The 14,638-nt window shown below is 32.2% G+C and overlaps 1 protein-coding gene and 1 pseudogene across 1 annotated transcript in view; both read right to left on the bottom strand.

Annotated features, from left to right (window-relative positions):
- Nucleotides 1-14,638, bottom strand: part of CHN1 (chimerin 1) — a 146,818-nt gene that overhangs the window by 98,411 nt on the left and 33,769 nt on the right. Inside the window, exons 3-4 of the mRNA XM_039855245.1 lie at nucleotides 11,069-11,124; nucleotides 1,189-1,220 (exon numbers count right to left, since the gene is read on the bottom strand). Of these exons, the coding sequence (XP_039711179.1) occupies nucleotides 1,189-1,220; nucleotides 11,069-11,124 (88 nt within the window). The remainder of the gene's footprint in view (nucleotides 1-1,188; nucleotides 1,221-11,068; nucleotides 11,125-14,638) is intronic.
- On the bottom strand, nucleotides 10,642-10,761 carry LOC120597265 (uncharacterized; annotated as a pseudogene).

Genomic DNA, 14,638 nt, shown 5'->3' on the forward strand with positions numbered 1-14,638 from the left:
ATTCATACCAGTTGACCCAAAATTTCTACCCCAAAAAAAGGCTTTAAGCACTAAAATGGTTCTTACGGTGTTACTTTTAATAATACAGTCATGCACCGCTTAACAATGAGGACACATTCTGGAAAATGCATTGTTAGGCAACTTCACTGTTGTACAAACATCCCAGAGTGCACTTATGCACACCTGGATGGTAGAGCCCACTACATACCTACGCTATAAGGTACCACTCAATATTGTATATGCGATCCCATCATTGACTGAAACATCATTATGCGGAACATGACTGCAGAGTTTAAATGCAACCTAAATGCCAAAAGCAAAGAAATGACTAAATTATGGTAGAACCATAAAGAACACCAGTGACTCCCCGCCAACTCAGAGTGCCTATGTTCTATTCACAAGAGTCTTGAAAACTGAAACAGAATTTTAAGTAATTTTAAAATATTTGCTATATACATTACTTGTTCATCTGATACGATTCAAAGTCATGAAAGACAAATGATTTTATTTGGGGAATGATAGGATTATAGGTGATTCTTATTCTTTTCCCCAAAGGGCTAGACTTCTGTTTTTTAAATAATCAAAAAAAATTAGGAACATAAAAAATTATTATAACATTTTTCATAAAATAGAGAAATGCTCATTATTAATATTAAATGGAAAAATCAGGCTATCAAAATTATATGTACAATAGATCAATTTCATAAAAACATTAAGAAAACAGATCTTTAGAAGGTAATACTTAAAACTGTTAACATTAGTTGTTTCTGGGTAGCCTAAATTTACTTACAGAAAATCTGTAAAATAAAGTATAAACATATAATAAACCACCCATACACTAACAATATATACGTATGAGTTTATATATATCTATGTTTAATATATACATACACATACAAATATATATATTTTCATCATATACATCTAGCACTATTTATTTACTTGTATGGCTTGCATCTTTATTTTAATATTACTGCATATATTTTCCCATGCTATTTTTTCTCTATACCTGTCCCTATTTTCTGTGTTTTCACCAATTAGAATAATTATATTTGTAATCAGAAAAATATTTTAACTCATCCAAACTTGAATATATCCTTCCTCTTGTTTTTATTTTTACTGAAAGCATTCATTTACCTCTCTTACATATTCCAATCTATAAAATGTTTTTTGATAATTCATACTTACTCTCTTCCATAATACTTTGGTCTGTTCTCTACCTATAAGAAAAAAAAAGAGATTTGTGAAAATGCAAATGTTCAGAACATAACTCAACATTCTGCATATGTGACAAACTAAAACATATATTAAGAAAAAAAATCGGTCTAGAGTTCCAGTTCTATCAGCAGATTAACTGTGCCATTTGGACTGGTCACTTCAACTCTCAGACCTGTTTCTTATCTATAAAACACTGCGTATGTAAAAAGAGTTGGACTAAATTATCTTTCATTTCTAAGATTTTATGAATCTGAAAAAATATTTATATCACTTTATCCGAAAGTAAAATAAAACATCCAAAATCTTAACGCCACGATTCTGTCAGAACAGACTGTGGCTTTCTCTCCCGCCCTCTCCCTTCTTGTTACTCCATACTCCCCCTCTGTTAACATTCTGATAAAACCTTGCCCTTTTGTTCTCCCATCAGCTCTTCCCTTACCACAATCTCCCCTAGCTTTTCACAGCAGGTGTGGGGCTGCAGCTAAAGAAAGGCCCAGCAAAAAAGATTCTAAGGAATTTTTACTGAAGTAGGCTGAGAGTATTTGCCCCATTTATTTAAGAAACATTTACTGAATGACAAACGTCATAGGCACTGTCCTTCCTGAAAGCCTACACATCACTGAAATAAGACAACTGTCATTACGCTTTTGAAACTTACATTCTAATGAAAGACAGACAATAAAGAAGTTTTTAAAGAAGTAAAAAGAAAATAAGAAAGTAGGAAGTAGTATAAGTGCTGTAATGAAAATAAGAATGGGTAACATAAAAGAGAAAGCTAATGAGGTATTTAAGTTGGATGGTCAGGCCAAATCACTCTGAGATGACAAACTGGGTTCTGAATGACAAGAAGCCAGGCCTAGCTAGAAAATCAGAAGAATGGAATAAGCTTTCCCTAGGTGGTATCTGGGTGACACCACGGACTATATTTATCGAGTTCATGCTATGTGCTGTGTTTTAATCATATATGAAGATCATTTAATCCTCAAATGAGATATGAATTATTCTATTTCATTCCCATAAAACAGTATTATCATAACAGTATTATCATGATAGGTGAAAAACCCTATTAGAGGTTAGATAACTTGTTCAAGGTTACAAAGTGATAGAGCCCAAAGCAAAACTGGGATTCCCATCAGGAATAGCAAAAAGGGCCCAACCCCTGTCTATTTGACACTGAATCATCTGAATTAGGATAAATATGGCAGTTCCCAAAGCAACTCAAAGTCTGTCCTTCCAGTGATTATCTACCTTGGCCTCCATACAGAGCCTGACTGCCAACTCTAGGTTACCTAACCACTGGTCAGCAAGGTCTGATAATGTTTTCAGCAAACTTGAGATATTTATTCATAGTGTAGAAGAAAAATTTGTTTCACTGAAAAACTATGCATCATCTCCATACAGAAACTACTGGCTTATCTAGCCCAGGCCATTATCTTTTTGTCTATTTTGGAACTAAGTTGTAGGTAACTGATATGTAAACTTTTCTCTGTCTGATAGTGGTTTAATTCTCTACTCTCCTCCCAGTGAAAAAACCAGTTTTGTCTCTTTGCAATTCATCTCAACATTCCATGACTTCATATAAATTTGTGCTATTTTCACTTTTCCTTTGAGCTGATTATAACATCTGCCTGTTTTCCTCATATCATATGAGTACATAATTTTTTTAATGCATGTTCATCTTCATATCTGTAAGAAAGACATGATTTTATCTTTTCCTGAAATTATATTTAAATAACCCTTTGAGAATCTTCTATTGTCTGCTGAGGTTGCAATCAGGTTATTTCGATAGTCTTCTCAGGGTAAATTCCACTTGATCTGATCTTGTTCCATATTTTCCCTACTCATAAAACTCGGTGTACTAAAAATATGCCAGTTGGTCCCTACAGCTACAGATGATGGCTATTCTATTTTTAGGTACAGAGCTTATTAGAGAGGGGTCATGCATCTGCTTTTGAGATGAAAATTCAATGTTTAGATCTCAAGGAATTAACTTAAGGTTCTACAAGATTTTATGATAAAACGTTATCTAGAAAAATATGCAAACCTTCAGTATTTACTGCAGAGACACATTTGCACAAGTACACATAAAGACATGGGTAAGAATGTTGACTGAACCACTTCTTGTAGTCATTTTAAAATACAAATAACTTAAGTATATACCAATAGGGAATAACTATTTTATAGTATAAATAATATGCAGTTTGAAGGCATGAAATAGATTGATAAAGACTAACATGAAGAAATCACCAAGACAAACTACTAAATATAAGCATATACTATGGAATAATAAGACAGTATGACACCATTTAGGAAAAGCACTTGCACACACAATACTATAATTTATAGTTATAGCATAGAGAGAGATCTGGAAAAAATATACCAATTTCAAATGGTTACTTCTGGGAAGGTAGGGAAGAAGTGAACTAAGGAGGCCATGGGAAAGGCAAAAAAGGGGCTTTGGTATTATCTGTAACTTTTAAATAAAGAATACATTCATGAATTACTTATACAGCTAATATCACCTTTAAAAAATAGAAATCGAGATTACTTTTTGTGTAGTTAATACTAGAGTCTCAGACACATTAGAATGGGGTCTCCCCATGTTTTGAGAAGAGATCACAGCTTTTCCCTCAAACCAGAAATATAAGATGTATAAACCGTGAATCTCATAAGATCATCAGAGGGTAAATACAGATAGAGAAGAAATAGGATCGAGGACTGAGCTCTAGAGCAGTTGAACATCAAGAACTCAGGGAGAAGAGGAACCAGCAAAGGAGGCTGTGGAGGCAGGGGAAAAACCAAAAGACTGTGAAGTCCTGGAAATGAAGTGAGGAAAGTGTGTCAAGGGCGGGTGCTGGGTTTAAGAGAAAATGGGAGGAGCACGATTGGAAACAGCAAACACAAAAACTTTCTGTACTCTTTTGAGTGTTTTCTACAAAGGAGAGCAAAGATATTGGGCAGGAGGGATGGAAAAAATAGGGTCAAGAGAATTTTTTTTTTGGAGTCTCCATAAAATCTTTATTTGGTATATCATTTGAGGTTTTATAAATAGATTTTCCTGGTAAAGATATTCTTTTATGAATTAACAAAATTTTCTACAATGTTTAAAACTTTTACTATGGAAAAATAAAATGTATACAAAAGTAGTGAGAAAAGTAAAATAATTTCCCACATAACTATCACCAATTTAAGCAATTATTGTACAATGGCCAGTCTTATGTTCATTGATACTCAACCCAATAAATCTCTTGGAATATTGGAAGCACAGGCCTGATATCAGCACATATCTCTAAAAGATAAGAATCCTTTTAAAAAAAATATCAAATTCCTGAGAAAAAAGACAATAATACCTTAATGCATTAAATACTCAGTTAGTTTGGCATGTCCCCAATTGTCCTTAAAAAAGTAAGGTTTTTTTTTAAGTTTATTGGGGTAACATTGGTTAATACCATTATATAATTTTCAGGTGTACATTATAATTTGACATCTGTATAGTCTATTGTGTGTTTACTTATTGTATGCCTTTATCACTCTTAACTAAGATGAATGAAATAGCCCCCTAAACCAGTCTTCTGTCTCTAAAATGTCCATCTTCCTCCCTGGTCCATCTTCCACATTGCAGCCAGAATGTGCTTCATGTCAAGCATCTGTTTGAATTCAAGAGTGTGCATGTGTGTAGAGACAGATACAGGTATAAATTACATAGGTAGATATAGGCAGATATCAAAGAAGTCCTGTATCTTTAGTTAATTCATACCAATGAAACATAAACTAAACCAGTTTGGCGCTTGACCACCCTTAAATATGGAGCCTTAAAACAGGAACATAGAGCTTTCAAACACATAAAACCAAGTCTCTACTCTCTGTGACACATTTTTGGAGCTGGTGTTTTAGGGAACTATATACTATTTTTGAGCACAACTCCTCATTATTGTAACAGCTGCAATTGTGTTTTCTATGTTCCTGTTTTAAAGCTCCATGTTTAAGGATGGTCAAATACCAAACTAAATATCTATTTCATACACCTATGTAATTTATACCTGTATCTGTCTCTACACACACACACACATTAAGTCAACCAGGTGCCTGACATAAAATAAAGTCACTTTTTACATAACTAAAAATGACATAAGTGTAATTTTATATTTATATTTATTATGTACTACATTTCACTGAATAAATTACATATTTATATATACCTATGATGACACAGAGTTGTATACACAAATACATGTACCATTACATTCTAAGTGATAAGGGACTGTCAAGGGTAATTCTGATTACGTAAGACGTTCAGTTTATGTACTCACTTGAGAATTTACCATAAGATACAACTGCATCATGGAACAGCATTAAGAATAATTTTCAAGCTTTTAAGTATTTGCTTGGTTTCTAAAGCATGCCTAAAATACTTAGTTATAGACCTACATATATTCCCTCTTTAAAAAGAAGTATTTATATTTAAATTTCAAAGTGTGTCTTAATAAAAGTCCTTAAAAAATACAAACTTCTGTTTTAGCATTCACAATGGCAATTGGCAAAATTTTCTGAAATTAGAAAAAATGCATTAGTTACCACTGTATTTTCTGTCAAATTATTTTGCTTCTTACTATTATATATACTGTGTTTTAGAGTTCTGCCTCTAATAATTTATGATTTGTTTTAACAGCTGAATAATTCATATTTTAAAATAAGGTGCCACTCACTTTAGTCTTAAGAATACTAACAGAAATTCAGTTGAGAAAGAGCAGAATATCGAGTTTACCACCAGAACTAAGCGCTTAGACCACAAGAGAAGGTAGCAGTTAGCGCTAGTCACTAAATATATGTTCCCTTTGGGTGTGGCTTAATCCCTCAGCTCCTGAATTTACAATCTATGGTACAATGCTATGGACAGGAGAAAATGGAATGGGAATGTACACATACAAATGATTGGGATCAGATCTCCCTTTCCTATGACTGTAGTAGGGAAATGTTCTTAGAAACAAAGTCATTAAATCGATTTCTATAATGTAATTAGCACCATAGATAATTAATAACTATTATTTAAAAGAACCATCAACTCATCTACTGAATATCCTTTCTCTTTTTCTCTCTACATATCAGTGGTAATTAAATTCTCTTGCTTTTTTCCCCCTAGTGGCCACTAAGTGCTGAATGTCCCAAAACCAATTCCTCGGTTAAATACATGGGTTCTTGAGTAAGTCTTTACCCTCAGCGTTCATCACTTCCAAGAACTTTCAGTTTTTCCAAACCAAACACTTATCATTTAAACAAGACTAAGACTGAAATGGTCGTTCTCTAAGACGTACTTTTAGGTTAGCCCCATCTTATTCTGATTAATCCTTTACATTCATTTCAAATGGATATCCAGGTTATTCGATTATTTTTATAAGCATTTAACCAGATTGAATATTGCTCAAAATAAGCAGACCATTAGCATAGTGCCTTATAAATAATTTCAATATCTATATTTATATATATCTAATCATTAGAACAATATTGAGTGTAAATGACATTTTTTGAAAAAAAACAAAAGACCATTTCCCCCTATTTAGTAATTGCCCTTTCATCTGGTGAAAACAAAAAAAGATTGGTCAAATATTGAAACAAGTTATCACCACTAATTTCCAAATTAAATAGACAAATATATTTTATGCATGCACATTTAATCTCTAGTTAAGCACCCAAAGTTAAGTATCTAACCGATTATCAGTTTTGAATGATGCTTAAGGATGGTACAATGTGCATGGAGAGCCTATCCACAATAAATCCTTTTGCACACTGAGCAGCATCCCTTGCCCACCAATTTGTCATTAACACATGATTATTAATTTCTTGTGAAACCAATTCAACCAAAGGGAAAACAACGCATAGTTTCTTCACATAAGAAAATCTCAATTGTGCCATTTGTCTTCTGGTTTCCCAATGCTTATACACCTACGTTTAATCAATAGTATGGAATATGGTGGTCTAGTTTTCCTATGGGATCGCAGCATTCGGTCAACCACAACACCAAATTAAATCAAGAGAAATTACTCGATCTGCATATTTTTAATATTGAGGAATTTGTTAAAAATATCTCGATTAATGAACAATTTTACATTAAAGATCTTTTAAAATCTTTGTGGACTAAAAAAAAAAAAAAAAAAAAAAGAGCCATCCACTCTTCTAGTGTTCTATGTAGTATCTTTGCATCACGGTGGATCATCAGGAAGCTACACACTTGGACCACATTAGCTTCACCCTTTAAAAATTAGCTTCACTGACTCGGTGCTCCTTACTGTTACACCCACTGCTTGAAGAAACGACCATAAATCCACTTTTCATGGAATGCAAAACTACTGTTAGTCATTGCTTATAGCATCAAAAACTGTACTCCATAGAATAACCTACATGGTTTTTAAAAAGAATTTAGTTCAGGCAAAAACTGAATCCTATTAGTCTTTCTAATCCTTAAGAATTATGTACTTAATTACTGTGATCCCTTTCTCACACAATTATATTGAACCCCAAACAGCACTGCAATTCACTAGCATATACGTGGCTTATTTTTTTATTTTCCTCAACTTTTTTTTTTTTATTCCTTTTATTTCATCGTCATTTGTTTGGACTCAAATTCTTTTGAGAAAGGCAAAATATAGATATTTCTCAGTAAATAAAATTGTGTTACTAATACTGCAGGACTGTTCACAGAACTACTGCCAATATTTCACTTTCAATTAAAAGTTGTGTCTGCTCAGAATATGAAACAAAATGGAACATTTTATTACATAGTATTAAAAAAATTCTACTACATGTAAAATTATTTTATCCTCCTTGATCATGGCACAGTAGCAATAAAATGTAATCATCAAATACCACATTCCCATTCCATAAATACATATATGCAGACTGACATCTATATGTATTTAGACTGCAAAAAAACATTTAAAAGATAATCTCATGAAATTCCTGCCTAATTTTGTAAATTGGTTCTCTTTGTGACTATGTATTTTGAGAGATATTCAATTTTTTTAAATTAGACATCACAATACCAAAATCCATTTCAACAATCTTTTCAACAATGGAGAAGTAATTCTTTTTAATAGTATATATCATTTAAGAAAGTTATTATGATTCCATATTATATTATAGTCTATATTCAAATTTCTCCAGTTGTATTCCAAATGTGTAGCTTAAAATATATATAAATATTTATTTCTCCAGGACTCATTAGGGTGCATGCATTGCATTTGGTTGGCATGTCTCTTTAGTCTACTTTACTTTTAGAATAGTCTCACCACTGTTATTTCTTTTATGAAAATTACATTATTTAGAATGTACACATTCTGAATTTGTCTGGTTCATATTTCATAAAAAGGTTTAAGGTAAACATTTTAGGCAGAAACATTATATAGCTGATGTTATGTGTATCTTATTCCATCACTTCAGGTGACACATGTCAGTTTGTCCCATTACAGGTAATGCTAAATTTGATCACCCGGCTAAAAGAGTAACTGCCAGATCCTTCCACTAAAGCAATGTATTTTCCTCTTTGCAATTAATAAATACATGGTGGGGTGATACTTTGAGGGCCATAATTACTATACTGTATGTACCAACTTTCACTCAATGGTTTCAATGTTGATCCTTTGCTAGACTAAATTATTAGTGCAAATTTCATTCTTTCTATATTTTAGCCACCATTCTACTGTAAAGAACAACTTTCATTTTCCACCTCCATTTTTTCTCTTTTGTATTGGGGTAGGGTTTTTTCTTTTTAACATAACTATGGACTTACAAATTTTCTTTTCATTCAATATGTTATAATTCATTAATATCAGTATTCTTTTTGATGTCAAATTGTCACAGATTTTGCCTGTGGAACCCTGTCAACAGGCTCCTATTTTTTTTTGACATATATTCCCATTTGTTTTTGAGCCCTTCTTGCTCTCTGACATAACAAAATGTTCCAGAATCTCTATACTCCTGTTCAAGAATCAGGAATTTCTCTTAGGAACAGAACACTGTCTTCTTTTAGTATTTAGTATTTAGTATTCCAGTATTTGGAAGCCAAAATTTGGGGACAGGATATGTTTGGTTTTTACTGGGGCATCATGGCTTCAAAGCCCTTTCCATTGACTGAAATAGAAAATATACTTTTTTTAAATCTATGAAATAATATTGATACTTCCAATTCAAATTAAATACCACAATATACTTTTCAATTTTTCCTCATTCCATGTTTATATCTCCTAATAACCCTGGTTCTCCCAAATCCAATATAATTACTCACTTGCTACATCTCAGACAATACACAAAATAATTTCAGAATTCAGAACTCTGAAGTCAATAAAGACCACCGACAAATACCACTATCAAAAACAAATCTAAATATAGTAAAAGATCTTGTTCTTAGACTATTTCCCTCTAAGCTTGAACAGTTAGAATAATGTTTAAAAACTACTTGATTTTTTTGGTGATTATGTTATAAACTTGTTAGTTCATTTATGTTTTGTTTTGTTTTATCATTTTTTATTTAATTTAATTGAATATTTGAAACATTTACATAGTTCAAAAGTCACAACAATATAAAAACATATCCTCAGAGAAGTCTCACTCCCTTTCTTATACCCTCCACACTGCTTCTCACCTTATGGATAAATAGTTCACTAGTCTCTGGGTTAATCCTTCCTGTGTTTCTCTTTTGCAAAAATAACCTTTGTTTTTTCCTTATTTTCTCTTCTTTATTACTAAAAAGGACCATAATTACTATACTGTATATACATTTTATATCATTCCATATCAGCTCACAGAAATCTTCCTTATTCTTTTTAATAGTATATTTTATTCAGTCATCCAAGGAACAGACATTTAGGTTTTTCCAATACTCCACTGTTATAAATAGTTCTACAGTAAAAGAATTTGAGCATATGTTATTCCATATTTGTGCAGGTAATTCACCAGAGTAAATCTCTGTAACTTGAACTGGTAGGTCAAAGGAAAATGCATGTATAGTGTTGTTAGATATTACAAAATTCTCATAAAATTGTAGCATTTCTCATTTCCATTAGCAATAAGCAAGAGTGTCAGTTTCCTCAGAGATTTATCAAATAAGTATATTCTAAGTTCGAATCTTTGCCAATTAGAAAGGTGAAAATGGTCTCTCTGTATTTTAATTTGCATATCTCTTATTATTAACGAAGTTGAACATCTTTTCATATATTTTCATATAGTCTATTCTTTTTTTGGTGAACTCTATGTCTTTGCTTATTTATTTTACATCATGATTTAGATCTTTCTAGTGGAAAAATTACTTTGATAATACTACAATGATGCCTTCAAACTTTGTTTTATTTATTTATTTGGGCAACCCTCGGTTGATCTCACAGAGTGCAAAGACCTTGTCAGCTTACAATCCCTTATTTATTTTATTTTTTATGCCTACAGCCACCTGGTCTTCCTAGGTGGTCTCCCATCCAAGTACTAATCAGGCCTGTCCCTGCTTAGCTTCTGAGATCAGACGGGATCGGGCCTGTTCAGGGTGGCATGGTCATAGACCAAACTTTGTTTTAAAAAATAAAGAATAAAACATAAAAAATGGAAGAAAAATGTAGAAATTGGCTGAAAAGGCTAATATCATTTAAAACTATACTGTCATATTCTATATTGTGTTCTAAACACTCCATTAAACAGCAGCAATTATTTCAAGTGAGAACATTAAGAAAAATGCATTCAAGTTAGAATTTCATGATGTCAACTACTGTAAATGGTTAATCCCCAAAATAACCAAACCAATGAAGAAGATCAAAGTTTGGGAACCAAATGATTGAGAAACACTTCATTGTAACAGTTTCATTACACCCACCTCATTAGTACAGGTAATTCTTCGAGGATGAGGGGCTTCCTGTTGCAGCTGATACACTACGAGAAGGTAGAAAGTGAAAGATGTCAGCTTTCCTTATGAAGAACTTCTGAATATATCAGACACCACAAACTGGCTACTTTTTATGTTCACAAGATAACTGGGGTACAGTACTATTTGTTATGAACACAGCAAATAAAATAAACTAAACTAATTTAGTGGAAGCCCAGTAGCAAGCACAAATATAAAAGTCATAATCCACACAAGCATCTTTCTATCTATGACAAATCAGTACCAAATATTTTGCTCTGTTCTCTATAATCTGGTCATTTATTTTCCCCAATTCTTTGGTGCAAAATTACATAAAGCATGTCTCTGATATAAACCAATAATGGTCACATATTTTTAAAGCACATTATTGTCAAACTTGAAAGAAAAATTAGAATTTATAGGCTAGAGGTAACAGACATGCTGTTATTCTCCCCTATTTATATTACGAATATCTATCTTCAATCTCTCATAAAAACAAAATTTCTGAGCCAAAGTTACCATCACTTATTCAACTAGGGCATATGAAGCAAAAGAAAAAATTCTGGTACTGAAATAATTTGCCAAAGAGAGGATAATTTTTAGGGTATTTAAAAATGGATCAGTGAAAATTATACCAATACCATGACCTTCTAGCCTCTCCTAGGCTTTTTAATTTGAAAAGAAAGAATGAAAAGAATGTGCAGTTATCAGAGAAAGTGTGTTGATGTATGTCTAAATTTATCTTTTGGAGGGAATCTGTCTTCTATTTCTACATATATAATCACATATAATTGAACTAAAACTAATATTGTATTTAAATACATACACATTTTCTCAACATAACATCAAACTACCCAGACATCTGGGATTGTCAGATAATGAATGGCTCAAATTCCAGTTGGATATCATTATAGATACTCCACCTCTGATCATATTCATTCACATGTAACACAGGAACATATGTAAATATATACAATTAGACTATATGCATACACATAAAATTAGACTATACATGTGTGTGCATATATATATACACACATGCACTGAGAACAGACACATATCACTGTTCTGTATTGCTATGCAAAAGCAATACAGCATTGCAACTAAGAATGTAAACTTTTGAATCAGACCTCATGGGGTTTGAACACTGGGGTTCTGCCACCATGCTGCATACAGAGCCTCAGTTTTCCTCATCTGTAAAATGGAGCTAAAATCAGTTTCTACTTCAAAGAATACTAAAAGGATTAAGTAACTTACTACATATAAAAGACTTAAAATAGTCCCTAGCACAGAGTAAACACTCAGTAAAGATTAGTTAAGGTTCTATGTAGGTGACTGATATTAATACAAAAACTTTACAATAATATTTGGTTACCAGAATGCATCTTGAGTTCATCACCCAAGCAATACCATGGTGATGCTATAATTTAAAAGGTACTGAGAGGATACAGATTTACTGTTTAAAAATAAAAAATTAAATCTCTTCCTCATTTAGTAATGATAGAAATTCTATTGATAAAAATGTATTCCTTTGCCTTTTCCTCGCGGCTGCTAAAATCCCTAAGAAATGCAGCACATTAAAATAGTTTTATATATCTATATTTTACTGTGGGTTTTTCAAAAATATCCCTGTGAATACATATTTTATGGATTAAAGGGATGATATGAAGGGAGTAATTCTGAGGTACAGAAGGGAAAAAAAGAGAGCACTGAAACCAAACTGGCCCTGATAATGAGTACATGTGTATCACCCAGAGATATTTGTAAATCTCTATCCTCCTAAGAGAAGTCAAAACATGATTTGCAAAAAGAGAGGATTCTTCAGGCCCATTTCTGTTCACATTACTGTTCCGATTTGTAATTCTCAAAAGATGAGTTGTTTTCCTTTGTCAAGAAAATGCTTTGGAAAGTACTGCCACCTATGGAAACTTAATTATGAGAACTGAATGCTAGTAAAGAACATTAGAAGTTACTAGAAAAAAAGTAAAATGTTGATTTTCATTCAAAGGACAAGTACTATAGTATCTGGCTATCATCAGTAATAGTTACCTATTCTGTAAGCAAACATTAAGATAAGCCAGTATGAAAAAAAGAGTGACAATACTGTCACATGAGAATTTCAACCTTCGTTTTTGTTAGTTTCAAAGGGTATAGTTCTATTCATGGAGAGGAGTAATTTTTAGACAAATGCCTCCTCATTGGCTAGTCTATCTTTAACGCTCATTTTAAATAAATGATATTTATTTGGATATTGATAACTGAATATAACATGAATTCAGGGAACAAGCATCAAAAGGACCATTTAAAAATTATGCACAGTAATAAAGACTAATTCAGGCCCTACTCAATTTCGAATTTTTGGTAATTTAAACTGAAACTCAGTTGAAATTTAAATTGCACACTCATTAACTGATTCATCAAGAATAGCTAAATTATTAAGTGAGAAGATATATGTTTAAAGTACTTAATATTTTTCGATTACCTTAGAAGTGTCAATGCTTGTATACTAATTAATAAATTTCTTAGTACCTAGAGACAATACATTTTTAATCAAGTTCAGAGATCACAAGTTGGTCTCCTGAGGTCAAAACTAGCTCATATGTGTTTGGTTTGCTGTTTTCTAAATTTAAATTTCTTTTTAATATTTTAAAATTAAGACTTTTAACATCAACAACAAAGCAAAAGAGAATTCCAGCTTCTCCTGAAAAATCAGAGAAGACAGGTACAACACTGGACCCGGAGTTTTAGATGAATAACCACAATGAAGTTGATTATGACCTAGCTACTCCCTACAGACAGGGCATCCATGCTCTACGTTCTCACAGTCCCCATCTGGCTAACTTACCTCATTTATCACATGTTATTAGGCTCCTGGTTTAATTCAAGCATACGTATCGAAAAGCAACAAAACTGTATTTGTTTAAAGAAGTCCTCAACTTAAGACTTCTTGCTAATTCTATTTTCCCACTGGTTTGTATTTGTAAGGTTTTAAAATTTTGTTTTCACAAGCTTAACAAAACCAAAAATGGAAAGCAGAACAGAGGCATGAACATGTAAGTTTCTTATAGAATCAGAGTGAAAATAAGTTTCTTATAGAATCTCACTGTGCAGTTATTTAGATTCCGCCACACTAAAGACCAAAAAAAAAAAAAAAAAAATCCCTAACATGTTGCAACTTTTGACATTAAAATTTAACTGCTCCCTTTAGTTTTATAGATGTAATACAGATAGATGTTATCAAAACATTCTGAATAGTTTTCATTCGGCCTTTACCTCCTTACATGGATTGACGTACCTCACTTTTTAAAAATCTCAATCCATCTAGATTTTATTACCATTTTGAGAAAAAATTTTTAATTACTAAAATTTAATTCGCATCACAGAAAAAATGATAAATGCAATCTGGTTTATTAGTCCCAAAGACTGTCGTAGAATTTATTGTCAGTTATCAACTCTAAACAAGATATATATATAGGTCTGACCTCAGAATTAAACAAAATGTCATGGCTTAATTTCTAAGGGTACCGGGCAGGGCCTACTACC

Source organism: Pteropus medius, unplaced genomic scaffold (genome assembly GCF_902729225.1).
Source record: "Pteropus medius unplaced genomic scaffold, Ma_sr-lr_union100, whole genome shotgun sequence".
NCBI classification, from domain to species: Eukaryota; Metazoa; Chordata; class Mammalia; order Chiroptera; family Pteropodidae; genus Pteropus; species Pteropus medius.